At 49.3% G+C, this 25,016-nt stretch overlaps 11 protein-coding genes across 11 annotated transcripts; 6 read left to right on the forward strand and 5 right to left on the reverse strand.

The window, feature by feature from the left end:
• Positions 1-388: 388 nt before the first annotated feature.
• Positions 389-1,723, forward strand: EDB91DRAFT_148371 (uncharacterized protein). The gene is made up of 2 exons (XM_041326238.1): positions 389-602; positions 664-1,723. The coding sequence occupies exon 2, from the start codon at positions 669-671 to the stop codon at positions 1,554-1,556; it is 888 nt and encodes a 295-aa protein (XP_041179393.1). The 5' UTR covers positions 389-602; positions 664-668; the 3' UTR covers positions 1,557-1,723.
• Position 1,724: 1 nt separating this feature from the next.
• On the forward strand, positions 1,725-3,205 carry EDB91DRAFT_148368 (uncharacterized protein). Its single transcript, XM_041326237.1, has one exon. The coding sequence runs from the start codon at positions 1,856-1,858 to the stop codon at positions 3,188-3,190; it is 1,335 nt and encodes a 444-aa protein (XP_041179394.1). The 5' UTR covers positions 1,725-1,855; the 3' UTR covers positions 3,191-3,205.
• A 1,106-nt stretch (positions 3,206-4,311) lies between these two features.
• On the forward strand, positions 4,312-6,186 carry EDB91DRAFT_1335337 (uncharacterized protein; the record flags this gene model as incomplete). The annotated part of the gene is made up of 8 exons (XM_041325491.1): positions 4,312-4,374; positions 4,419-4,568; positions 4,607-4,705; positions 5,011-5,142; positions 5,180-5,198; positions 5,323-5,377; positions 5,453-5,462; positions 5,986-6,186. 8 exons carry the CDS (start codon positions 4,312-4,314, stop codon positions 6,184-6,186), a joined length of 729 nt encoding a protein of 242 aa, XP_041179395.1.
• Positions 6,187-6,435: 249 nt separating this feature from the next.
• EDB91DRAFT_1246316 (uncharacterized protein) lies at positions 6,436-9,636 on the reverse strand (the record flags this gene model as incomplete). Its single annotated transcript, XM_041322642.1, has 10 exons — positions 6,436-6,583; positions 6,633-6,904; positions 6,936-7,418; positions 7,461-7,736; positions 7,783-7,930; positions 7,984-8,092; positions 8,142-8,961; positions 9,023-9,164; positions 9,226-9,296; positions 9,355-9,636. The coding sequence occupies 10 exons, from the start codon at positions 9,634-9,636 to the stop codon at positions 6,436-6,438; spliced, it is 2,751 nt and encodes a 916-aa protein (XP_041179396.1).
• Positions 9,637-10,007: 371 nt separating this feature from the next.
• On the reverse strand, positions 10,008-11,009 carry EDB91DRAFT_1236343 (6-phosphogluconate dehydrogenase C-terminal domain-like protein; the record flags this gene model as incomplete). Its single annotated transcript, XM_041321443.1, has 4 exons — positions 10,008-10,309; positions 10,363-10,408; positions 10,463-10,930; positions 10,965-11,009. The coding sequence occupies 4 exons, from the start codon at positions 11,007-11,009 to the stop codon at positions 10,008-10,010; spliced, it is 861 nt and encodes a 286-aa protein (XP_041179397.1).
• Positions 11,010-13,546: 2,537 nt separating this feature from the next.
• Positions 13,547-15,265, reverse strand: EDB91DRAFT_1246318 (HAD-like domain-containing protein; the record flags this gene model as incomplete). Its single annotated transcript, XM_041322643.1, has 12 exons — positions 13,547-13,719; positions 13,777-13,790; positions 13,856-13,971; positions 14,024-14,287; positions 14,341-14,389; positions 14,442-14,495; positions 14,555-14,676; positions 14,730-14,798; positions 14,850-14,868; positions 14,921-15,006; positions 15,067-15,119; positions 15,190-15,265. 12 exons carry the CDS (start codon positions 15,263-15,265, stop codon positions 13,547-13,549), a joined length of 1,095 nt encoding a protein of 364 aa, XP_041179398.1.
• Positions 15,266-15,417: 152 nt separating this feature from the next.
• EDB91DRAFT_1120901 (uncharacterized protein) lies at positions 15,418-17,165 on the forward strand. Its single transcript, XM_041318212.1, has 4 exons — positions 15,418-15,906; positions 15,963-16,010; positions 16,067-16,424; positions 16,480-17,165. The coding sequence occupies exons 1-4, from the start codon at positions 15,428-15,430 to the stop codon at positions 16,681-16,683; spliced, it is 1,089 nt and encodes a 362-aa protein (XP_041179399.1). The 5' UTR covers positions 15,418-15,427; the 3' UTR covers positions 16,684-17,165.
• Positions 17,166-17,169: 4 nt separating this feature from the next.
• On the reverse strand, positions 17,170-18,542 carry EDB91DRAFT_1120912 (uncharacterized protein). Its single transcript, XM_041318213.1, has 6 exons — positions 17,921-18,542; positions 17,784-17,870; positions 17,655-17,722; positions 17,536-17,596; positions 17,301-17,485; positions 17,170-17,241 (listed from the first exon to the last, which is right to left on the reverse strand). Exons 1-5 carry the CDS (start codon positions 18,077-18,079, stop codon positions 17,420-17,422), a joined length of 441 nt encoding a protein of 146 aa, XP_041179400.1. The 5' UTR covers positions 18,080-18,542; the 3' UTR covers positions 17,170-17,241; positions 17,301-17,419.
• A 69-nt stretch (positions 18,543-18,611) lies between these two features.
• On the forward strand, positions 18,612-20,573 carry EDB91DRAFT_1328202 (uncharacterized protein; the record flags this gene model as incomplete). Its single annotated transcript, XM_041325270.1, has 5 exons — positions 18,612-18,704; positions 18,754-19,142; positions 19,217-19,427; positions 19,483-20,265; positions 20,327-20,573. 5 exons carry the CDS (start codon positions 18,612-18,614, stop codon positions 20,360-20,362), a joined length of 1,512 nt encoding a protein of 503 aa, XP_041179401.1. The 3' UTR covers positions 20,363-20,573.
• A 1,460-nt stretch (positions 20,574-22,033) lies between these two features.
• Positions 22,034-22,381, forward strand: EDB91DRAFT_1080359 (uncharacterized protein; the record flags this gene model as incomplete). The annotated part of the gene is made up of 1 exon (XM_041315219.1): positions 22,034-22,381. The coding sequence occupies one exon, from the start codon at positions 22,034-22,036 to the stop codon at positions 22,379-22,381; it is 348 nt and encodes a 115-aa protein (XP_041179402.1).
• EDB91DRAFT_1120920 (uncharacterized protein) lies at positions 22,195-24,804 on the reverse strand. Its single transcript, XM_041318214.1, has 5 exons — positions 24,652-24,804; positions 23,283-24,590; positions 23,082-23,226; positions 22,639-23,028; positions 22,195-22,573 (listed from the first exon to the last, which is right to left on the reverse strand). The coding sequence occupies exons 1-4, from the start codon at positions 24,727-24,729 to the stop codon at positions 22,640-22,642; spliced, it is 1,920 nt and encodes a 639-aa protein (XP_041179403.1). The 5' UTR covers positions 24,730-24,804; the 3' UTR covers positions 22,195-22,573; position 22,639.
• Positions 24,805-25,016: the final 212 nt, after the last annotated feature.

Consider the following 25,016-nt stretch of genomic DNA (forward strand, 5'->3'; position numbering starts at 1 on the left):
TTTCTTCTTCTACGTGTTTTAGGCGCGGGACTTCAGCTGCGCGGAATGGCTTCTAAGAAAAACCCCTCTTCTTTGGGATCCACCCGTACCCAGCCGGAAGCCAGGAAGCGTTGTAGAATGGAATGATGTTGCTCGCGTCGCACCAGGAGATCCAATCCCTGTTTGTACAGTTGAGAACTTCGAAACCCAAAAGACATACCTCATACGTCACCTAAAGGCACAGCCATCCACCGGAGAGCCTTGTCACCGACCAGAACAAAGGGATGCGTGATATGTCGAACACGTGGTCCAAGAAATCCACTTTGAGATGCTCCAGCATGTTGGAGTACAAGGTGCAGTCTTCGACGGCGAAGTTGTGGTTCAAGGTCCCCTAGATGCCTTCAACCTCCTACTAGCCAGGGTTGTCTTGTGACTAAATAGGGGTTGTTACTTATAAGGCCACTGTGTGAACGCGTTTATAATGATGATCTTGTTTGTAGTATTCAGGATAATATACACGCCGCATGCGCATGTCATTAGCGTGTTCAACGACTCTCGAGCTTAACAACCCCAAGATCTACCACGAAGTCAGACCGTTCGCTTCTCTGTTGAAATTGAAAGACGTAAGCTACCAACCTGAAATTCTGCACTGGCTGCAGTCCGTCTCATTTTACTTGATTGTAGTCACGATGATGGAGGCAGAGCTCAGCCCTTATCCAGCTTTGGTAGAAGTAGTGGGTGGGGGCACCTTCCACACGTCCTTCTCTTCTCCAGATGCCGATGTGATACTTGGTTCCAACGATCACACCCTATTCCGTATCCATTCATGGACCCTCAAAACGACATCAGGCTGGTTCCGATCCCTCTTTTCCATGCCTCAACAAAGCCCCCTTCCTGATCACCCCGATACTATCAATCTAGACGAGGACGCACACACACTAGAGAGTCTCCTGCGGATGATCTGTGGACTCCCGATCATCCCACTCACATCGTATGATGAGGTTGATGAATTATTATTTGCCGCGGAAAAATACGATATGCCGGGGCCTGTCTCGCTCATACGTATTCTTATCATGACACCCCCACTCTTAGATCAGCCTCTACGCCTTTACGCAGCTGCAACTCGTTTTGGCTGGGAAGAAGAGGCAAAACATGCATCCGCGCAGTCCCTCGCCCTTAACATCTATGCACCAGAACATCAAGCCACCCTCCGAAAACTCTGCACGAGCGCTGTGCTTGACCTAATAAACTTACATCGCGATCGGCGCGAAGGTATTCGGAAACGACTTAGTGAGCAGCCGTTCGTGACAGGGAGCACGGTGGCGTCCTGCCCGCGGTGCAGGCGGACGATTGATCACCATACATGGAGAGAGCTCAAGTATAAAGTGGTGATGGAGATGGACGTGCGCCCGCTAGGAGACACGGTTGTTGATGTTGGATTGATCGTTTGGCCCGAGGCGAAGGCGTGTTGGGAAGCCAAGTGCCCCAATTCTGAGTGCACGTGTGTGTTGTATGACAAGACTGAGACCTTGCGTCTCATTCGGGAGTGCATTGACAGTCTTCCAAAGACAACATGAAACATAGAAGTAGTTCGAGTCGGTCGTACTCTTAAAGTCAGATGTAGATGTGATGTAGATTAGTATGTCGTAGAGTCGCGGAACAATTGTACTATACTTCGAGGATGAACGCGCTTTTCAGGAATTTTCTGAATTCTAGCTTCGCTGTGTCGTGTGTTTATCAGTCTCGAAGACAGCGTTCAGCAGGTGATCCAGCAAGTAGTCTTCACCTGCTTTTGGTTTCAGAGTGAACGTTCATGCAGCGGCAAACAACGTCAAGCTCCCGGCAATTTTGACGAAATTGGAAATTAGCATCATCCATGCTCGTCTACCACCGAGTCTCCAATTATGCAGGCGCAAGTCTTGCAAGGGCAGCTTTACGCACCCTGACATCCTCTGCTACACCGCCAGAGAACAACAACTCCTCAAGTAGTAGCACTTCCTCTCGACCCGACTCCATTTTCGCCACCAAAGAATCTCCCTGGGACCATGTCTTGGACGACATCAAAAACATGCCTCCTCTCCTCCCCACCGCAGTATGCAATCCCCTACGCGCAGGCGGTACGGAAGCCCTCGGCCGCACACGCGCACGCAGACAAGCAATGACTGCCCGTGAAATCAGCGCTTTTGACGATATGTTCAACACGATCTTCAATGCCGTCTCAGAGCAAAAAAATCCCTCTGCCAAACTCTCCTCCAAGGAGGACGATCCACTCGCTGTTCTAGGCGGGATAGGGCGCAAGCCGTTTGGTCAAGCCCCAATGTCAGATTTATTCGGCAAGCTCAGACGACACTCAAAACGGTTGAAATGGACGACAGAGGCGGATGAGGAGTTTGATAAGAAGAAAGAGGAAATGGAGCTTTGCGATACGGATCAACAGCTGCTTGAATGGGCTATGCGAGAGGTGTTCGGGCAGTCTCAGCAATACGAGGAACGCGCTCGGAACGCTATCGATAAAGCCGAGCCAGGCTCCAGCTCAAACTCAATCGCAAGTGCTAGTGCAAGTGCACAACCACCTGCGTCCACACGCCTCGAACTCCAACCCCCAACATATCCCTACCTCATCGCACACCTCATGCGTTCTTTCCGCGATAAATACCGTGACCCCCACCTCGCTCTCTCTATCTTCGACTACGCCCGACATCTAAGCATCCCAAGTTACGTATTCGGATGCACCACCCCCGCATACAACGAGCTCATCGAAACCCGTTGGTCATGTTTCCGCGACCTCAAAGGCGTACACGACGCCCTCGAAGAGATGCGCGTGAACGGCGTCGAACCCGATGGCAGGACTAAAAAACTCGTCGAAAAACTAAGGCGAGAGGTAGGCGCGCGGACGCTTTGGGAAGAAGAGTCTGTACTTGGGAGTGGAGAGGTTTTTGGGATGTTGGCGAAGATCGAACACCTTGCTATCAAGGAGCCGAGGCGGAAGCAGGGGAAGGGGAAAGCGTCGGGTAAGCCGAAGATACCGGCTTTTGATGCGTGGAAGGGGGATGTGCTTAAGGAGGATGGGGAAGATGGGTATGAGCTTGGGCAGTGGGGTTCTCGCAAGACGAAACCAACCAGGCGTCGGGAACAAGACTCGGAACGGACAGAGCTGGATGATTGGCTGGATGGCAAGATACCAGGTGATGAGAATCTAGAATTTAAATAGCATATTAACCTATACATTTTTTGTCGTAATTATCCAAGGAGAGGGTAGGAACGTTTGCTACTCGGTAGTAGAGATGGATCAACAGCAAATGATAGTAGGTACACTTGCGAGGACCGAAAAAAAAAGAGAAACGGTATATACGTGAATGCTTGTTCCAAGTTGGGTTGTGGGTCATACTGATTGTGGAGTCGTTGAACCATCGAACCACTCCACTGGACTGGTCGTATATAGCGTGTGCTAGAGCTGGACGGGACGATTTAGTAACACTAGTGAAAAACTGCACGTATCTACAGCGTAACGGTCGCATCGTTCGAAACGGCCACATCCTGCAAGACCGCCTTTGTAGCCGACGGTCCTGCAAGCATCCCCTTCGACCGGAAGCTCATTTTGTCATTCCTCCTATACCTGCTAAGAATGTCACGCATGACTTTTTGGCCCTGTTTAGAAAGCATCGGCAATAGCTTCGCCTGCTGAACCTCGGTTTCCAGAAATAGATAACGAATGAAATAACCTATGTCCGAACCAGACTTGCCCACAAACCGAGGAACGCCAGGATGGTTGTGACATGGGGGGGGGGGGGGGGGTTGGGGTTTTTCGGCAGGAAACGTGTTCCGAATCCCTTGTCAGAGTAAATGAGGATGAGGATTGATGCTACCAGGATGGGGGTGGAACTGTGATTCGACAAGGACGGCATTCCATGCGTAAATATGGGGACTCCACAATGTTCGCCATCGACTGGGAGGTCATAGATATGTTCTGGCCATAGATTAATGTAAAATCCTTATTCTACGTGTTGTAGACGCGGAACTTCAGCTACGCGGATGGCTTCTAAGAAATACTCTTCCTCTTTAGAATCCACCCGCACTCAATAACCAGAAGCTAGGAGGAATTGGATAGAAACGAGTTGTCAAGAACAAAGTCAAAGTCAAGATCGTCTATCGCACGGTCATTGCCATGTAGATGAAGGGCAAAGCCCACGGCGAGCGTAATATGTGGAGGACTAAGAGCTGTTATGACCGCCAAAGCCTCTTCTAGTGCCCGTTGTGTTCCTGGAGGGATTGGCATCTAAACAATGTAAGCACGGAGCGTTTGATCCCGCGGGGTCAACTCGCGTCGACGCCATGTGCGCGCTCCACTTTGGCTCCTTTCTCTGTGGCGTCCGCTTCGATGCCGAATGCTACCGAGTGAGTTCTGTGCAGTGTTAATTCACTTTGACGCCATGTGCGAGCTCCACTTTCCTGGAGGGATTGGCAGGATGAAATTAAGCAATGAGGGTAGTACAGTGATCCTGAATCATACCTGGGTGTTGGGTGATGTTTTCAGGTTGGGTCGCTCTAACTCTGCCCTCAAATACAACTCATGTGCCGCAAACGTACTAGTGGGTGAACTCGCGAACCATCATCGGATACCATCTAGCTAGGCGAGAAGTGGGAAATCTCATGCTCCGACTTCATGGTGATCTTGGCGCTGGTCAGTATTGGGTATCCTATAGGTCAGATCGGCGGATATTCCACAGTAAGTTACACCGAAATTCAACGAGTTATTTTCTCGCGACAACAACAGCGGTTGGAGAATAAAGCCCTGTTCTAGAGTTGTTTGCCAAGGCCTGAGTAATATCGTGTGCAGAGGAACATCCTGTACCGACGAGTGCTACAATTCGTGTGCTGCCCCAACGAGAGGATCTGTATCCACTTGAATGGAGACATGATGCAACTAAGCAAGGAATTCTGCAAACAGATGCTGAGATTCAGCTAGACAGATAATCAAGTAATATTTCTACTTACTTGGTTGGGATTAACCAAGGATCAACGGCATAATAGGATTCAGGCAAGATGCGCACCTTAGCCGCAAAGATGACCAGTTTTGCAATGGCTATTCAGCCCGAAAGTGGCGACCGCGTAGGCATTTGGGGCATGCTACAGCCTGCGATTGTCAAGATAGAAGAAGAACTCGTCAACTGACTCACCCGTGCGTACGGTGCATCGTCAGTCGAAGGTGCATACCTCAGGTGCGTCTTGTGCTCTCATCCGCTTGTGGAAGCAGGTACATATCCCATTAATAGTGTGCGCCGCGGACATGACGCTCACGACCTTGTATATTTGCATTGACATCTACATAATATGAGCGTACAGTGCAAGAGCTGATGAAGATTAACGGTGCTACTAGGAGTCTGGGATCCCAATCACGGTAAATTCCGTTGAAACTCCGAGTCGAATGCCGCATTAGCAGTAGCACTTCCACTTGACTTCCACCATTTGTAAGTAACTTGATGGTAAGTACTCCCCTACTCCATTTCAGCCGGTTGAGACTCGAGAGCTGTACCCAACGCAAACCACGGTCCACGCCGCAATACATACTGGTCATGTGGTGTCGGAACGGCTCGAATCACATCCTCCCACTCCGAGTCGTCACCCTGGCATGGGGGCAACATCTCCTTATAATCATGTTCACACATATCGATCACGATCCTCGAGATACCTAAGTCCATCAGTGAGACGAAAGTAGGAATCATATTTCCTGCGATGCTGCTGGTTAATGTATCCAACCTATGACACGAATCATTGCATAGGTAAGGTTGAGTCCCGCACTTTTATTTCTGTCTCACTCTCCACTGAGTGTTGGTCAGAGGCAAAATAGATCTCCTAGTTATACGAAGTCGATTGTTACCTCCACCGCTCCTGCTATCTAATTCATACCTTGCATAAATCAAAATCACCACCATCTCACTGGCAACACGACTCAGACAGGCTCGTGTTTCGCTGGATTTTATACACATTATTCTTTGTTTTGGGAAGTACCTGAGGGAGCCGAGGCGGAAGCAGGGGGAAGGCGAAGCGTCGGGTAAGCAGAAGGTGCCGGCTTTTGGTGCGTGGAAGGGGGATGTGCTTAAGGAGGATAGGGAGGGCGGGTATGAGCTTGGGCAGTGGGGTTCTCGCGAGACGAAACCAACTAGGCGTCGGGAACAGGATTCAGAACGGACAGAACTGGACGATTAGCTGGATGGCAAGATACCAGGCGATGAGCATCATGTCTAGAATCCAAATAGCATATTAACCTATACATTTTTTGTCGTAATTATCCAAGGAGAGGGTAAGAGCGTTTGCTACTCGGTAGTAGAGATGGATCGATGGTAAATGATAGCAGATACACTTGCGAGGACCGAAAAAAAGAGAAACGGTATATACGTGAATGCTTGTTCCAAGTTGGGTTGTGGGTATAGAAAAGATGGTGGATATATGATTGAATCATGGTTTTCTGTTGCGAGATTTAGAAACGCGAGGTTGTGGGGGTGATGGTAGGCTGGCCCCCAGGCCATGGACGGGAACGTATTCCGCATCAATTTGATCGCACTTGAGATGCATCAAAAGATTATAGACGAACACTTGTTCGTACCTGCAAAAACGTCAACACATCACTGCAAGGACATCATCACAACACGCACTGAGCATTTGTGAACACAACAGTCATCGATTCCGAATTACACCTCAACAAGTTCGGCGCCATCACCAACGCCAAATTCGCAGACGTCATCTTCGTCACCGCCTGCACCTTCTCCTCCAAAAAGAACTGCAAGAAGCTAATCAGGAAAATCACGACCCGTCTGTTGATTGTGGGCAGACGCCGGACGAGTTGAATGCACGTCTCTGGTTCACGAGAATGTGTGATGCAGTCGTTGTACATCTCTTCAGGTACTAGCGGGTCGCATAGCTCACGCTAGCCAGAGCTTGAGCAACGAAGCTAGGACATGGGGATCGTCAACGCTGTCAAGCGTATAATAACCCCTATCAATGCGCAACTTCAGTTCTGACACCGAGTCGCTATCGCCAGGGACACGGAAGATGCCCTCCGCTTTCGTGCCCCCAAGAGCGAGGAATGCCGTCTGCAAGGAACGGGAGAATGATGGGTATCTTCTCGTGTGGGTAGTTGCGCTTCTTGCAGGCGCATCGTCGCGTCCAGCGATTCCCCGAATGTGGAAGGGTTGAAGGCGGCATCCGATGCGGTCTCTATTCTCTGCCATGGTTGGAGGCTTTCCTCGTGGTCCTTTCTTCGAGATTGCAACTAGACGACGGAGACAGTGCTTGGCTATGACGTCGACCCTGCCCTCTTGCTGAGACGTCCGCTGTTGCATAAAGGAACGCAGATACGTCTCGAAATTCTTCGAAGGCGGGAATGCAGTGAGAAGCACGCAGAGCATCTGCCAGCCTTTGAAGACGCTTTCCCTGAAACACTTGTAAGATAGCTAGATATCAAACATAGAAGGGTAACTCACGGATTGGGATTCCCGTTGAGCTGCTTCATCAACTGGCAATATATCTCGTCTCTTAGCTCCCCATGAGCCTAAACCTTCCCCGAGCAACCACCGTTCTTCCTCTAGTAGGCCGACGGAGCCTCCAGTAAGGGAATGCGCAGAGCCATTATGAACGGGTATACCAGCCGATTTCTCACGTTCACGATCGCCCATGATATGTTGAATGACCTTGAAAATCCGCACTGCATCATTCTTGAGCGAGCGATTTAACGTGAGAAGTGGGGAGCTGAGAGGTGCCTGAATGTATGTTAGCTAGCTTTAAGGAGTAGAGACAAGTACTAACCTTTTGCCATGTCATCATCTGTGCAACGGGGACCTTGCGCCTGAAGATGAAGCCCGTACGATGAGTCGAGAAATATTGTCTTGCATAATCGGATTCGACGAATTGTTGGATGTCTGATGCGAGGTCGTGAGGAAGGACGGGGTATGTGCTGAAAGGAGGTATGAGATATCATCAATCCATTCCGACATGTGACGTACTTACCCAGATGCTAAAGTAGCAGTAGGGGTATGTCGGCGAGTAGCTTGCCTGGTGATCGGAATTGGTTTTCCGGTTGCGGGGTTCTTGACGGCGCTCATGTTCTTGGTTGCCTCTGGATCGCAGACTATCAGCCAAGAAAATATCGGTAGTGAAAAGCATACCTTTGTTGGGAACAGGGCTGCTGATCGTCTTGCCAAGTACTGTGGGAGGGGTCGAAGGACTGCGTGCCGTCCAGAAACTGCTGCCCGGACCCAGTTTTAAAGGACTTTGGAGAGCTTCTCGTTTCTCAGTTACTTTCTCTTTGGGGTGAACTGTCGTGCTCGGCCGTGGTTTATCCATAACTGGTGGTGATGATGGCGGCGGCCCGTGACCAATGTCAGAAGCGGCCCGTCGATCAGACATCGACAGCATCTCTACAGCAGCATTGAGACTCTGTGGGATGGGGGATCGGTGTGGTACATAAGAGGATGATTTAGCCCGCGATCTCGATGGGGAGTTGTCCTCAATATCCGAGGTTGCACGTCTTTCCTTCTCCTTGTGACGAGAGTTTGATCGTGTACTTCCGTTCGTCGCAACATTGGCAGGAGGCGTCGACGATGATTTTCGCGAGTTTGGTGTAGAAGGTTCCGTCGTGAACGGTGATGCGGGTATAGGGGGTAGATGATGTCCATTCGGCCATCCACGGGGGGAATTTGAATGACCATATTGGTCTGTGGTAAACGAGCGCCTTACGGTAGGAGGCTTCTTGGCCGGGCTAGCTCCAGAAGCTGAGATCCTGCCTGGAGAACTCCGTGTTGACGATAACGAGTGTCGTGGCAACGCGGGCTCTTCTTTGGAACGGAGACACACATGGCGTTCCTCCTTTATACTTACCTGCGATCGAGTTCGAGCTCGACAAGCAGCCCGAGCTGATGCTGTCGGGGATTCCTGCCCTTCAGGATTCGCTTTGCGCATTGAAAGGCGACGGCCCAAGGCGGTTTGCTGTATAAATCAGCAGTCAGCTACTCTTGTAAGACGGATCAGTTAACGAGAATGTCGTCACTTGAATGATAGTCAGGGGAATGACAAAAGTCTCTGGACGTTCCCAGACTGTCTCGCCTGTCTTGGTTTGATAATAGTACGGGATTCCACCACGAGACTCGTCGCTGAGCTCCCACCACTCTCCCTCTGTGCTCGGAGGCAAACTGGACAAACTCAAACCGTAAGCACAAGAAGACAAATATTTGAAATTATGACATCACGCACACGAACGTACCAGCTGGTGGATCCCAGCTCACTTGTCCAGTAGCAGGACAGGCGAAGAACACAGTACTAGTCTTGTAAAAGTGCGTTCTAAACATGGGACCATGTTGACGATCGAGACGAGATGAATACCTGCGGATCTATTAATGTCACCCAAAAATTGGAGCCCCATCTCGCATCCTCTGCATCTACACGGGTGAGATTTGCTGATGGTCGGGGACTGCGCACGGGCTCTCCATTGACGTTAACCTGGGGTATGGCAGGAGTCTCCGTGGTATGCCCATTTGTCTGACTCTTTGGGGCGTCTAGATCGGGTGCAGAGGGTGCCTGTGAGCCAGGGACCGTCGTCTGAGGGTTTGATGGCTGAGAAAGCTGTTTCTGATCAACGATTATGTCGTCCACAGCAACGGTCATGCTTAAAAACGGGCGTCTCTTGACGATTTAAAAAATTGGTGAGCTGTAGATTTCCCAGGGCGCCAAGGTAATATTATCCTGATGGACACTGCTAATAGGATGACAACAACGAAAAGCGAGTGGTTTGAAGAAATGGAGTATGAGCTCGAGGAGGTGATACGAGGAAATCAAAAGAAAGAAAAATGAAGGTAAACGGGACCGAGACGGGTCAAAGTTTCTCGAGTATCGCTTGGAGATAACCCCTTGCAAGGCCGTAATCGATCCTCCCGAATTTGGAAGAGTCAATATAACAGTAGTTCATTTACGTGACTGTAACCAAACGTTAACCAACTTACTTCATCCCGACTACATCCCATCAAGATCTTTTATCCTTAGTCCGACTCCTGCTTCGAATTCTTTGCTTTATCCACGAAATTTGTCAACGTCTCCATATCCTCCTGATCACCTGCTATCGACTTTTCTATTCGCTCGTATACCTTGGCTATACCTCGGTAGACATCCCCCTCGCTCCCACCAACAAAGTCTGCAATTTCTTCCATCTCTCCAATCCATCTGTACGCTTTCGGTAGCATAGGCGGTACAGTCTTCACCAGGCGGTTCAACAAAACTGGCTGGGACATCTGTAGCTCTCTCATGAGAGCATCTGCCGTCGCAGGCGACGATGCATGAGCCGCTGTAATGCGTCAATCACTAGTCTAGTTTCCTCCACAAGGAGATATAAATCACCTAGCACCATCGTGGTATACAACCCTGTCGTTCCTTTGGTTATTCCCTGTTGAACGTACTTGAGTAACGTACAATTTGTCTGTCTGCCTTTTCCACTTACAGCGTATGACATCTTGAGTGCGCTAGCGTCCCCGACCCCGACCCCTTCTCCCTTCAAAGGAGATACTTTCAAACCATACTTCGATAACGCAGTGAATTCATCCAAAATCTTCCCATCTTCTGCTGACGCATAAAATGTAGGATTGTATTCGTCTTTCGGCGGTCCTCCAATAATGCCAGCATCGACGAACTCAATGCTTGTCCCTGCAAATAGCCCCGCGATACGCTTGACCGTTTCTGGGCTCACAGCGTTGCAGTCGACAAACGTCCGTGGGGAGGGTAATGCGTTCCCGTGTTTCGCAGCAGCCTCTTGTATCTTTTCGGCAAACGACACAGCGTCCCTTGGAGGCAAAATACTCAAAATCCAGTCTGATCTGAGCACGAGCTCGTCGATGGTGACGTTGATCATCCCTGCATCTTGTGCTCGCTTTTGCGTGCCTTCCGAGCGGCCCGTCAAGATTGGTGTATACTGTGCAGCCGGAGCTGGTGAGACGCTTCGCCACTGCAGAGCCCATGGCCCCAGCAGCGACTACTGCTAGACGTGGCATGGTGGGGGACATGACAGTTCAATGCAAACCCATATCTCATGAAGACGCCGATAACAGCTGATTCTATTTTTGTAGTCAGTTATTCCTGGACAGGTTGAAGCAGCCCGTTACTCAGCAGTCTAGGTAAGCGACTCACGTTGACGAGTCTCTCAGGTGATGTGTAGTTCATGCAGCATGAGCTGCATGGGGTTACACGTTCTGGGACATTAATGATGTCGATATAGTCTTTGGCATGCATGTAAGATCGCGGGGTTGCTGTCATCGTGCTGCTAACCCCAAACCTTGGCTCTACAAGTGCCTTGTATGATCCACACCCCGCTAATATTAGGTACACATGTGTCAAAGAAGATCTGCCCAACTGTTTGACTGTTTCTCTTCGCTCTTTACGCTCAGGAACACATTTCCTTGGACCTTGGTGTCGCTCGGCTGTACAGTTGTGGCGACAGTCCTCATATCTTCGTCTGTCGGCCATTAGCTTATCTGCGGATGAGCCAATCTGTTCGAGCAGTTGCAAGCGGTGCGTAGAGCTCTGACTGCGTTTCTTACTGCTGCTTACTGTCGACGTTGTTTCAGATTGTTTTTGACTCAAACAAACCTCGCTTACAGCGGGTGCCTAGCCCCTGGACCTTGCCCCACCAATATTTTACCTTTAGTCTCCGTATCCGCTGTCGAGTGTCGGACACTGGAGCAACTAAAGGAGAACGAAGGAGCTATAACCGACCTAAAGATGGTAGTGTCCCCACTGTCCTCAAATGACTTCCGGCTCATCTCGATCGGTCAGGTGACCCAGCGGAAAGTCTTGTCGTCGCTTTGTCAAGCAACTAAGCCTTTGCGATGTTTGAGGTGACGATGATGAACAAAGCAGATTTGGGGAGCGGTGCGACATCGTTGTCATTGTTCCGGGATATATGACCCTGTTTTACTCATTGGTGGGTCTGTTCAAACTCCTCGTTCTTTTGGATAACCACAACTCCGCAACATTTAATCAGATGCAGAGGAACTGCTATTCTTCCATTACGGACATGGGACAACAAGTACAGTGACTTGTCGTCCTATGTCCGCATTGGCAGAATTGTTGTTCCTCAGGAGCCCTCCATTGACGACTGCATTGGTAAGCAAGGCAGCGAATCGCCGAGAGGGCAGTGCAGTGCAGGAAATGTGCTCCGGTGCCTGCGGAATTCCGAATTAACCATTCTGCCAGCCTTGCAATCGGTAACGTAGATCTTGTAATTATGTGCACGGTGGGCATCCTCGGCATTACGACCGTAAACCGCTCATATAAATTTAGTATCGGGTCGGATCAGAAATGTAACGCTTAGCACGGAGCTTTAGTGTGTTGTCCATCCGCATGGTGGACGCCGTGGAGGGGCTTTGAGTTTCGCAAAGGATGCCCGAGCGTGCGAATGAAAACAAATGGTTGAGAACTGCGCAAGCGGACCTAGTGGTACACACCACCCTGCAAGAATCCTAGAGGATCGGACATAGTTGCAGCCCAGCAGGAATTGGTCTAGTGTTCAGATCTCAGATCGTCCTAAAACATGTCTAATCTAAGCCCCGTATCAGTATGGGATCACTCTCTGACACTGCAGAAAGTTCCTCGTTAACACTATGTTGTTGTCGACAACATCTCCAGGGTCATGTTACAGCTTCCTGTTTCTCACCGATCTGTAGTCCTGCTGAGATACGGACGCCTACGCTGCAAGGGAATCTAGATCTACCCGACACTAGTAATCAACTACCCAGATCTGAGGAGGTAGTTACCTCGCTAAGCCTGCGACATCCTGGGGCTATGATATTAATTGGTTGGAACAGCGTTAGAACTCGCCCATGATATATCAGTGCCTTTGGTCCAGGGGCGTGGCATATTCCTCCTCCACTCCCCTACAGGCAATTATCAATACACGTCTTAAGTGTTGCGGAGAGGTTTTGAGTTGTGAGAAGGATACCGAAACGCGCAAATGAAATCGGGAAAACAGATAATCGAGCATTGTGCAGAGGGCCCCAGTGGCACGCACGCCCCCCACAAGAATCCTCGATGAAGATCCTCTTTACCATTTATCTCCTCATGCACAACGCCTGTCCACTGTGAACGTAATGAGACACCATTCTCAGAGCGGTGACATCCAGGCTTGTCATAATGCGAACCTGTGCAGCCAAGTTCGTGCTTCTGTTATGACTCGGGGCTATCCCTGCCATGTAACCTCATTGTCAGATGAATTGTAGGCTAATCGTTGAGTGGAATATTTCCATGCGTTAATCCGTTAAATAGTTAGATGCATAACGCACTGTGACGCACGGAGGATCGGACATAACTGCAGTCCAGCAGATATTGTTCTAGTGTCTAGATCGTCCTAAAACGTGTCTAATCTAAGTCATGTATGGGATAATTACCATCACTTACTGGCCCTGCAGAAGTAAACATCATGTTCTCACCGACGTCATCTCCAGGGTCATGCTGTAGTTTCCTCAGTTTCTCACTGATGCGTAAGCAACAATAGATCTACCGTGCTGCGAAAATACCGTCCGAACTCGATCACCTATGAGCAGTTTTCTTGTTCTAATGCCCAGCGAACTGCCTCCGCAACATCCTCTGCTTGGTGAGTCGGCTGGTGACTGGGAGGTCCATGATGTGGATCATATACACCCGTGCGAACTAAAATTGATTTCCAACCTGCAGCATTAGCACCTGCTATATCGGATTCTGGGTTGTCTACAGGGGCAATAAACTTGAGGGTACCGTCGAGAGCAAACACTCCGAAATACGTACCTCCAACCATATACCTGTGTAGCGATCATGCGGTCATTAGTTGGTCATGAGGGCAGATGTGGCACTAGATTATACGAACAGCGATGGCTTGGGTACCCCCTGTAACCGATGCTTGAGCATCGTCTCTGCGAACTCGTACGTTGCTTCAGTTGGTTTGCCGAATTGGACGTGAGGATAAGTGGATCCTGTCAATGACTGCAAAACAAGGCATATCGGATCGTTTTCGGTGGGATTTGGGGGTGAACACAAAACTTGCCTGGAAGACAGCTTGGAAGGCAACTTTAAAAGCTCCTTGGCCCATACGGGGAGCCTCAAAATCTGACCGCCATATTAAATCGGGATTGCAGAATACTAGGTCGACAGGCTTTCGTGCATGATTGGATTCATCAGGTCCCCCAATGATACCCCTTGACTGGATCACATCGCACATGATTTGGATGTCGAGCGCCCAATTTCTAGGATCATGGAAAACAAAGATGGCGCCAAATTGGATCTTCGAGAAGTCGGTCGGCTGTGTTATTGTGCTCGTATAAGCAGTTCACCTGAGCGAATGAAAGATCTAACCTTGACGGACGCTCTTTCCTCTTGTGTAAGGTCGTGGAAAGGCCATATCCTGAGCGAATAACAAAATCAAGCCTCAACCATGAGGCGAGGAAACAACTTACGATGGGTTCCAAGCGAGAATATCGAGCGTATTATAGACTTTCTGGAAGCCGTATCTGCAGTCAATTGAGATTGCATCAGTAGGATCCAAATGCAAACTACATGAATTGTGTACCCTTCCGCCACCCTACGAAGGGTGTCACCCTTGCCTCCAAGGACCAAGACTGGCACGTCAGCGTAGTTGCGTACAACAGATTTCAGAACAGTGTGAGCCTGTATAAATTGCTCGGGATGAATCTGCCAGAACTCGTCAACAGAACGTAGGAATCAGGACAGCTTGGATATCGTACCTGTACGCCAAGCTGCGAGCTCAATTTGCGACACCGTTCCTCTTCGCTTTCACCACCGCCATTGGTGAGCTGCAACAATTGAATGCTTACATCACAAAAAGGGCATGGAACATCATTTACCAGAATAAAGGGTATCTTGCTTTCAGTGGGTCAGCTAGCTGGATGATAAACAACAGGAAATAAACAAGTACAGGCCGAGTTTATTGTTGCCATCAAGGATCGACAGCGCCTCTTTGGCAGCAGGCAGAACGTTCTTTCCACGAATGAGAACACCATCCTATGAAGAGTAAAAGACGCAGTAAGTCCCCGAAACTCCCATGACATCATGTCCACATACAATGTCAAATGCGAATGCCAACCGCGAGGGAAGCTTGGGTGCGTTTCCTGGTCCTGTTTACAAACACGTGAACCGTCAGAGTAAATTGACGAATGTGGTAGCCAGCTACCACTGCCAGCTCACCAGTCAAATAACGTGCGATCTGCTTGACCGTCACCCTGTTGCAGTATTTCGGACCAATAATGTGTCGAGAAATCATGCCTGCGGATTGAAAATTGTCGTTGGCGGCAAGAGTAAGCAACGAGCCAGCCGTGAGCCTAAGTATGATTTTCGGTCAAGCCTGGGTTTACTGGGCGTCCGCCGCGTTCTCAAAGTTTCAGTCACGTGATATTCGTATTGACACGCGACGTGTACTTACCAAATGTATGGACCAAACGAACAACTAACTGGATCACCAGCGGACGTCTATCGCTGCTTCATGCTTCCCTCACCAATCTCATCCAACCGACGAGCAAAATCTCGGCACCTCCGTTCCTTCTCCTCCTCCGACCTCAAACGCGCTCTCAGCCTCCTCCGCGCACGATCAAGGTTCACCCACCTAAGCATCCTCATTCTCACAGGATGTTTCTGTGTTTCCTTCCTATATAACCTCGCATTCATATTCTCCTCTCCGCCTTCCTCCTTGGTAGCTTACACCCCTCCTCAGAGCATTCTCTCAACAATAGCTCGTAATTCAACCTTAGAAAACCTATCCCATCTCGTCATTGTTCCAGGACACGCAATTTGGACTGGTACACAGCCTGACGAGGTGTTAAACGAAGACCGGTGGACGTTAGAGGAGTATCAGCGAGGGGGAGGTGGCTTCAGAATCGCTGCATTCGTAGAACATATCAGACGAGGGTATGTCATTCCGACCCAAATTTATACCACTAACTCACGCAATTGATAAATTTCAGAGTAGAAATAACGCTAAAAGACGATACGTCCCTACTCATTTTCAGTGGGCAGGTCCTCGATCCAGGAACACAAGTTCGTCTCGCTGACCCCACCTTCTTTCCAGAGGTCAAACTAGACTGCAGTCGACTACGACAGAAGCAGAATCTTACATGCGTTTAGCAACGAGTCTAGGTCTCTTCTATCCCGAATCAAAGGGAACGCACCACGAGCCCTATTTTCCTCGTGCGACGACAGAGACCCACGCTCTCGATTCATACCAAAACTTTTTATTCTCCGTGGCTCGTTTTCACGAAATGACAGGTCGGTACCCCCTACGGGTCACCGTCGTGGGCTACGAAATGAAGCGCCGTCGCTTCGAAGAACTCCACCGCGCAGCCATTCGATTTCCCTCTCATAATTTCGAATACATCGGCATCGAACCTGCTGGCGAGCAAGAAACCGAGTCCGCTCGTATGGGCGAAGTAAGCGTCTTCATCTTCGTTGGCAGATTTTATTCATGTTAAAACCCGAATATAGGTTAACAATGGATACGCGCCGTATAACATCGACTTGTATGGCTGCCACGATTTTTTGCTCGCTAAACGACGAGGGCGAAATCCGTTTTTACGGTTTCATTCGTATCATGCGTCAGCACCGGAGTTGAGGGGGCTGTTGGAATGGTGTCCTGATGATGCGAGGATGGTGTATGATGGACCGTTGCCTTGGGACATTTATGAATGAGATATCATTCTACGATTTTTAGGTTCGAGCAGCCTGCGGGTTCATTCTATGTGAGAACTGCTATGGACTTGCGCGTGGAAACCCTCGTCGGAACGTCCTCGCCAGGCCTTGTCCGAATTCACACGTCGACAAATGTCTTACGGCTGCAATACTTTCCGATCATGATATCGTTCCGAGTGGCCCTACTGCTTATCACACATCAAGAAATCCGACAGGCTCTTGAACTGCTGGATTTCTTGAAAAGCTGGATGGAAGGAGAATTCTGGGGCGATAACGTACTCTCTGATCACCTCGCAAAGGGCGTGGTGTCTGGAGTCAGTCTCAAAATCCATTCGAGGCACGACTTGAGGGCGTGCCAGCCCTGTCAAAGACAGAACTCAAATTTATGATACTAATAGACATCAGCGTTGCAGGATAGATGGTCTCCTGGTCATGAACCTCAAATCCTGTACTCAGCCCCTGTTGAGCGGCGCTTTCTCCAGGCGACAAGCATGTGTGAAAATCAAATCGGGCCTTCCGCGCACCCTGTACATGTCACAGGCTGACTTCATGAAAAACGTATGGACGTTCCGCTGAATGCATACTGTAAAACCAAGGACTAAATGTTCACTCGCCAGTGGTCACCCAACATGAATTCATATGTAGCTAATCAGTCACAGGGCCCAGACTTTCACCTACGTAGCCGGACAACTTGAGGTTAAATCAGCGAGGTCTCCTCCCCTTCCGAAGCAGTTTATCACGACGACTCCAATATCCAGTACTGCTTCTTGTCGCTTTCAGAAGGAGGTGAAATGACGTGGATCTGGAGTGATGTTGACCGCAATGCCAAAAGGATATCAACGAAAAACAAACCTTAGTGAGGTCCTCTTTGCTATCAAGGATCCACACATCGGTGGAGCCTTTCACCTTGATGCTGCAGACGAATGAGTTCTCAATACTTGCCAACGATAGCCAATGCTACGGCCACTAACCGATACCCATAAGAAGTCTTGATCAATTCGAACTCCTGTGGATCGCCGTTGCCTACAACATTGCCGTTCTATCATTTCACGCTGTAACTTAGCAATCTGCGAATCTCAACACCAGACAGACCAGATTACCAGATCATCGACTGTAGCATAGCTCGCGCTCACTGGATTCCTGATCGTCGCAGTGAGTGGGCCTTTAGATTGATAAAGGATCTGCCACTACGACATCGATGAGCATAAGATGCATTGTAACGACTCTGGACGCGTACAGTGCGGTTCTGAATCCCACCGGGGCTGTTGTCTTCACGATGCCCGACAATGAGCGTGCCAGGCCTAGCGTTGCCTTGTTTCAAGTCGACATACTGAGTGTCGAACTCAACATTCCGGATTTTGTAGTAACCGCCCCTGTTTGGTGGATGTGACACCATGTGAGGTCTGCTAATACACGATTGTACAGTAGCCTACTTGATGGATGCACATGCGTCTACACCGTACCCCCTCAATGAGGCATGAGTTGAAGTTCGATGAGAAAGATGGGGTACACGAGCGGCTGGGCGAGTATGTCCGTAGTGTTGCGATGAGATGGAATCCATCGTGGCATTGCAAAAATGTGCTGTACTCCCAGATGGCAAATGATAACGGACGTCGATATGTTTGGAACGGATACGACCTGGGCCAGTGCTCTGATTGGCTCGACGGTGTCATGAGGTTGCCGTGGTCATCATCTAAAGTCTAAAGAATGTTCTGGTACAACTGTATGGATTGTAGCAAATTATATCTATGGTTATAATACACATACACACCTTGGTAGGCAACCTTGTCCCATGGGCGGTATAACCTGAGGGGGATATGACTAAGAACCACTGGCAATGGTCGAATGAGAAGAGGCGCTACTTCTGTCAGTCACGTGTATAAAGTTATGGGCAGCAGACTGCCGATTCCCGAACTACACGATTCATCATGGAAGATTCGACGTTGACCTCACTGCCTGTGGAACTCATTCTCAAGATTTTTTCTACGCTAGACTGGAGAACGTTATTGGTTTGCAGAGAGGTGCGTTAAACTGGTCATCCTAAAAGTCGATCGCACTCATACCGTGCAGGTTTGCAGTTTCTTTCGGTCAATAGTTGAAGGAGATCAAGCTCAATATGATATCGAGCTTGCTGTGTCCGGAATGATGGATGGCCCTCCGAGCCCACTTACCGCCTCAGATCGGCTTGCACTTCTTAAGGAACGCAATGCTGCATGGGAGTCTCTGAGATGGGTAGAATCGAAGGATATAGTGATGATGCAGGGCGACATCTGGGAGTTGTATGGTGGCGTGTTTGCGCAATCTAGCACGCCAGATATCCTCCACTTCCGTCGGCTGCCATCAAAGTACAGAAACATTGAAGAAAAAACATGGCATGTGGCACTGGACATACATGTTCGGGACTTCACCATGGATCCTGCGCAAGATCTTCTAGTGCTCATCGAGCATTCCACCTTGCTGTATGTTACTTCACTGCTGTATTTGTCTCAGATCTGACCAACTGCAGCCCCAACCCAAACGCCGCTACCCGTAGCATTCGGATCCATCTACGTTCCCTCACCACAGGAGACAGGCACAGATCAGCGCCTCAACCAGCTATTCTCGTTCATGATTTCGATGTGCGGAACACTCACTCAGAACATACATTAAAAGTGTGCGGTAATCTGCTGGGCACCTTATTCATGAGCCCTGGAGCTCCATCACAACTTACCATATGGGACTGGACAACGGGCAGAGTCATTTTGGTAATGGTTTCAGGTTTTGTGAAGCCACTTTCTGAGTTTCTGGCCATAATTATAGACTCGCTTAGGCCATGAAATAACGACGTTCGCTTTCCTCAACAGTCGCTTTTTGCTGGTGGGCGCTGGCATTGAATTCGAGACATTAAACGCCCTGTGCCGCCTCTATGTGCTCGATATGGGACATTCGTCTAATGAGACGATTGGCCTTGCGGCGGACTATTTTTGCGCGTTTTTGTGGCCCGAATTCGATATGTGGACCACCCCGGGGGCGTTTTCAATTCGCTCTGATCCATCGCCTGCCTGGCAGCCTAATCCAGAGTCTCCGCTACCTTTCTCGATGGCGCATGGGGACAGGCTCTTCATGATTACAGCCTCCCTGCTGTCTGATGCCCCTCCCGTCTATTGCGATCTGTTCGTTTCAGCTGGCACTTTTCTATCCCATATTGAGGCTATTCCTACGGGGATTCGCCGGCCTGATATCCACTGGGACGAGTGGGGCCCCACAGGCACGCGCTTGATGCGATGCGACAGAGAATCTTCCCCGTGGGTCTGCTCTATCTTTGGGACCAAATACGTGTCTCTCGTTGAGCCGACCCACATGTTGCCGCAGACTTTGGAGTTACGGGATTTCAACCAGCTCGCAATGAAGCGAGATGCCAATGTTCAAGATGTTATTGCTGGTCATGTATGCAATACAACGGTAATCAACGACAACTTTGAGAACAAAGTCCAAACAAGTCTACCGTACCGGCTTACCCAGCGCACCCTGCCTCCACAACATTGGTCGGAACCATTTTTTAATGCTGTCATGTGCAGTGAAGACAGCGTTATTTTAGTGGATGTAAGCATGCCACACGTTGACCGTGTTGGACGATTCTCTAACAGCACGAGCCCATGTGCAGTCTACCCACCAACATCTTCGCATCCTCACTTTTTGAGCAATGCAGATCATCGAATCCGAAAGAGACCACGATTTCTCTTACCACGCATCGAGGCCGCGTGGGCCCTACATTTCCAATTGCGCGGCAACAGCCCTAACTATAACCATAACTACAAATCCAATATGCTAGTCATATAAGCTAAAATGAGATAACACGAGATTCTGACCAGTCGAGGAACCTGATACAAAAGAAAATTAAATTAAATCTGCTGGGCTTCCTGGGAGCTAATTAGGTACGTAGTATTAACATCCTTCTATGATCGCCATCCGAGTCACTCGGCGATGGGGTTTGAAATTTGGGGGGATGATGACTGAAAATATGACTCAAGGTAAGCAACAACTTACCAAAATTTCACATTGGAAGTGTCGTTTATCCCAGGAGAACTGCTTCTTATGGTGCATGTCCCCAAAGATCTTGGTGGAAATCGATTCTTTGTACTTACGGTATTCTCAACGCTTTTTCGACATACCCGCGATTCCGCTTTGTCCAGGACCGCCATATTATTGAACTGCGAGGCCACCCCAGCAGCTGGTAATAAGGGACGCTCAGAGTCAGTGTGCACACGCCGCACACGCACACCGCATGCACACGACTATCCAGGATAATCGTCGGACTTCCACAGCCGAATTGTAGGAGTAAGGAGGAACTGTCTTTGCTGTGTTTACAAGTACTTATCACTAATCGTCAAGTTCAAGGGGCATGGTTCAGCTACGTTCGGATGGCCAAGTGCTCAAATCCTTGGACAGGGTGGCTCTGCGCACTTTTCAATCACTCCTATGATATGACTGTCACAAGATTATGTTGCGTTACATTACAGGGACGAGTTTTTCAGGCCACAGACCGAATGACTGGTCAATTAGTAGCTATCGAGAGGTCCCGTGTCTCGCTGCTGGTCAAACAGACACTATTTTAATATGAAGCCTGCGTCCTCCGAACCTTGTGCGGGCATCCAGCCATCCCTTTTATGTACGCCGTCGGGCAACTCGAACATTTCGAGTATCTTTCAGTTGAGTTATTGGGCCCGAGTTTGGCTGATACCAGGGGACAATCAGGGGACAAGCCGAGGAAATATCAATCTAACCTTCTGCATGTCAGCTTTCGGCATTGAAGCATATTCCTAGTTGAGCCCTTGAAAGCTCACTGTGTCGATGACAGCCTCACAGTCCGCGAAGCACCGACCACCCGACCCGCCGTTTTGTATCGTCCAGCCCGGCCAGCTCATCTACGCGCGCAATTACTAACGATCGAAGGTTACACCATCAGTCAAGGAGATCCATCCTATTGGCTAGACCCTTCGCTCTCTGACCAAGCGTGGCCTACTGTTCCGCTACCCGCGATAATCCCTCAAGTAGAAAAAGACTGGCGGGGCAGATCTGTTATCGACGTAGCACCCATCACTCACCGATGGACCGGCACATCAACCACCAAAGTTCTACTCACGGCTGACAAGGAGTGTAGAGAACCTGATACCGCTGTTGTGATTGGCTGCAAGAACCCACTTGGTGCTATCCTTTCGTGCATACGAATTCTTTCCATTTTAACTCTGATCAAGTGAGACCTACCTGCTACGCACGGAATCCATCTGACGTCGTCCTTTTATAGCGCGAAATAGTACCGTTGCATTGGATAATTGGGGATGATACTCTCAGGGCCCTCCGTTCCCGTCTTATGACCAGACGGGACACTGTCGCAGCGAACGAAGAATCCAACATGCGCTTGGCACTCCGCATGATGGATTGCTGTCCTGGTGTTCACATCAAAGTGCACTCGTTGGGCCCAGACACCATCACATACACCGCCAGCAAACAAGCGGTTAATTGGGAGTCAGTGCGGGCATGGCCTGATGAGCTCATCCCAATTTCCAAGAGACGTGCTGCTGATCAAGAGTACCGGTGGACGTTGGCAGAGAATCGACAACCGGACGGTATTGATGACGGATGTTTATCGGACAGTTATAACGAAGAAAACTTCATTCTTTGGCGGGACATTCAACAAGAACGGTACCCATCCGTTTAGCAGACAGACTATAGCAGTCTTGACGTCCAACTACCTGTCATATCGGCAGTTCAATGACAATTATACAACAGCTGTGTATTTTTACGGTCAAAGTAATTAGGGTCACCGGTGCCTCTCATTCAAGTACAAGAGCAATAAATTGAACTTTACCAAAATCCACGATATCCACGAAGGCCGCCTGTCCATGACACCCTGATCCAATACAAAAGATCAACAAACAAGCACAAGCAAAACCCGTACAACAAGAATTAACGTACATCAGTGGTTACGGTCGAGCCTCATCTCCATGTTTAATGCAGTGTGTGGACTGAATAAGACCTGTCGTGAAAAATATCGATCCTTTATCGCGATCACCGAACACAAGAATGATTGATAGCCCCGTTGATCCCGCCATGACGACAACCTATCCACGACGTCATTTTCAGAGAGCCCATTGAACAGAAAGAGGTAGTGTCGAATAGGCTGAACTGATACTTCATCCTTATCTATAGCAACTTCGACCACGAGTCGTTCCCGATCTTGCGGATACTGGCGCCGCGCCGCGCCGACCAGCTTCTGAATTTCATACCATCTGCTCGATATCTGGGCGGCTTCTAGGGCAGCTAGCAGAACGAGACTACGTTTCACGGAGTGCGGTGTTAATGAGCCTGGAGATATGATCAATGACAATGATGCGTAGTTGAAAACTGAAAATACTCACCAACAGCTGCCTTCAGAAATTTACAGCTCCATTTGTGGTGCCTATACCAGGAATCACGCTGGCATCGCTTTGAGCAGTACCGCACTACCTGACATCCCGCACATTGCCTATGCTGAATGGCTTCCGCAGTGCCACCACAGTAACACTGTTTATAGGTTGACCAGTCAGCAGGAACGAAATAACGAAGTGTGTGTAACCGACTCGAAGAATCCAGCCCTTTCCATTTGGTGATGACTGCCTTATCATTTCCTCCTTGGATCTGAGATCGACATATAATCGTGTCGTCCGCTCGATTACGGACCACTCCCCACAGAGATTTTTATCTTGTCTCGCGATTGGTCCGAGAGTATCAGACCAGGCGTCCACATGTTTACCAACGTATGTCAAGATTTTGCCGTGAACAAGGTGATCAAATAATATCCCCAAAAACACCGCAATGAGATCACAAAGACGCTCCTCCTCTTGCTCCTCCAGGGGTCCGAAGGGACTCATACGCACCGCTATTTCAAGGGCATGCGAGCGGAGAGCTTGATGGAGCACCGAGACAGTGTCATCGGCACGTTCGAGGATAAAGGCGAGGTACTGAAAACCGGTGGCAAGGAATGGTCTAAGCATATGCCCCGTGTCCCCTCTTCCAGAAACAAGAGACTGGAGAATATGGACAGTGGAGAAAATCTCTTTGACCGACTGTCGGAGGATGTATTCTTCCCGCATCGCAGCGCTGTGCATGCTCGTTTTTAAGATAAGTCTAACACAGTGCGAAAACATTGGTACGAGCGGCTCGAGGGCCGTCGAGACTATATCAGGGTCCTTGGCCATTGATCGTATGTTCTTGACATACTTCAGAGCTGCGGAAGTCATGGTGCCAATGTCGCCTGACACTTCGAGTGCGATGGTCACAAAGACGTCATCGCGCAAGCATTCTTTAGCCATGAAGGAGAATATAGCCCGAAGATCAGTGAGGCGACCACGTTTGGAATCCTGGGCGAACGACAGCACATCCTTGTCTTTTGTGTCGAGGGCCAACAACCACAACTCTACGATCGGGCGGTAAAGGGTGGGCGTCGTAGAGAACAGTGGGTTCCCACCGCTCGCGAGGACGGCATAAAACAGTATGTTAGCAAGAAGCTTCATGGCAGGCGTCCTGTCGACGGGTCTATAGTTCGCTCTGCGCATAATGAACTGGTCGTGAAAGAAGACAAGCCAAGGAACGACACAGTTCCAGCCTGGGGCGGAGATGAGATATTTCCCAAATGATCTCGCCTCAAAGGCGGAATCATGATCGATTTTGCCCAAGGTTATCACGATCCCGACAAGTGACCACCGGGCGAGCTCAATATTCGTAGTAACAGCTGGAGTTGACTTTGCAGGAATGTAAGCTGGGTCAAGGTGCGCGTAGAAAATTGGCTGCAGTGTCGATAGCTCAGATGCGGACCAATCTGCAACTCTATCGCATAGCTGCTCAAAGTCTGCTGCTGAGTGATTTGATATCACTCCCTGAACCAGCCTCTGAACAACATAATATACCAGTGAGCCGCGATGACGAGAGGTGGATCGCAATAAAACTCGCCTGTATATGGTCGGGCAGCTGGGACAGTAATGTTGTCAAAGTTGGGGGGTAACTGCGCACCAATATGTCGTGAACCATTAATGACCTTGTCCAACAGTCACGGTCGCATCCGTACGGAAAGCAAGAGTGATCATCAATCAGCTCGGCTAAAACATTTGTTTGGTGTCAGACCCCAATCACCGCTAGCGAACAGTGATTTGTATACATCCGAGCGCAACAAACCATAATAATTAAGTCATCATAAATGATAAGGACGACTGACTTCAAAAAAATTCAGGCACGTGTAAAATAGACTACCTATAGTATTATGTACTGTATAGGAATGATAGAGACCGCCGGAAGCTCCCTTATATGTCTGTCCGGAA

The sequence above is a fragment of the Suillus paluster genome (assembly GCF_016628075.1).
Source record: "Suillus paluster strain FC165 chromosome Unknown EDB91scaffold_14, whole genome shotgun sequence".
Lineage (NCBI taxonomy): Eukaryota > Fungi > Basidiomycota > Agaricomycetes > Boletales > Suillaceae > Suillus > Suillus paluster.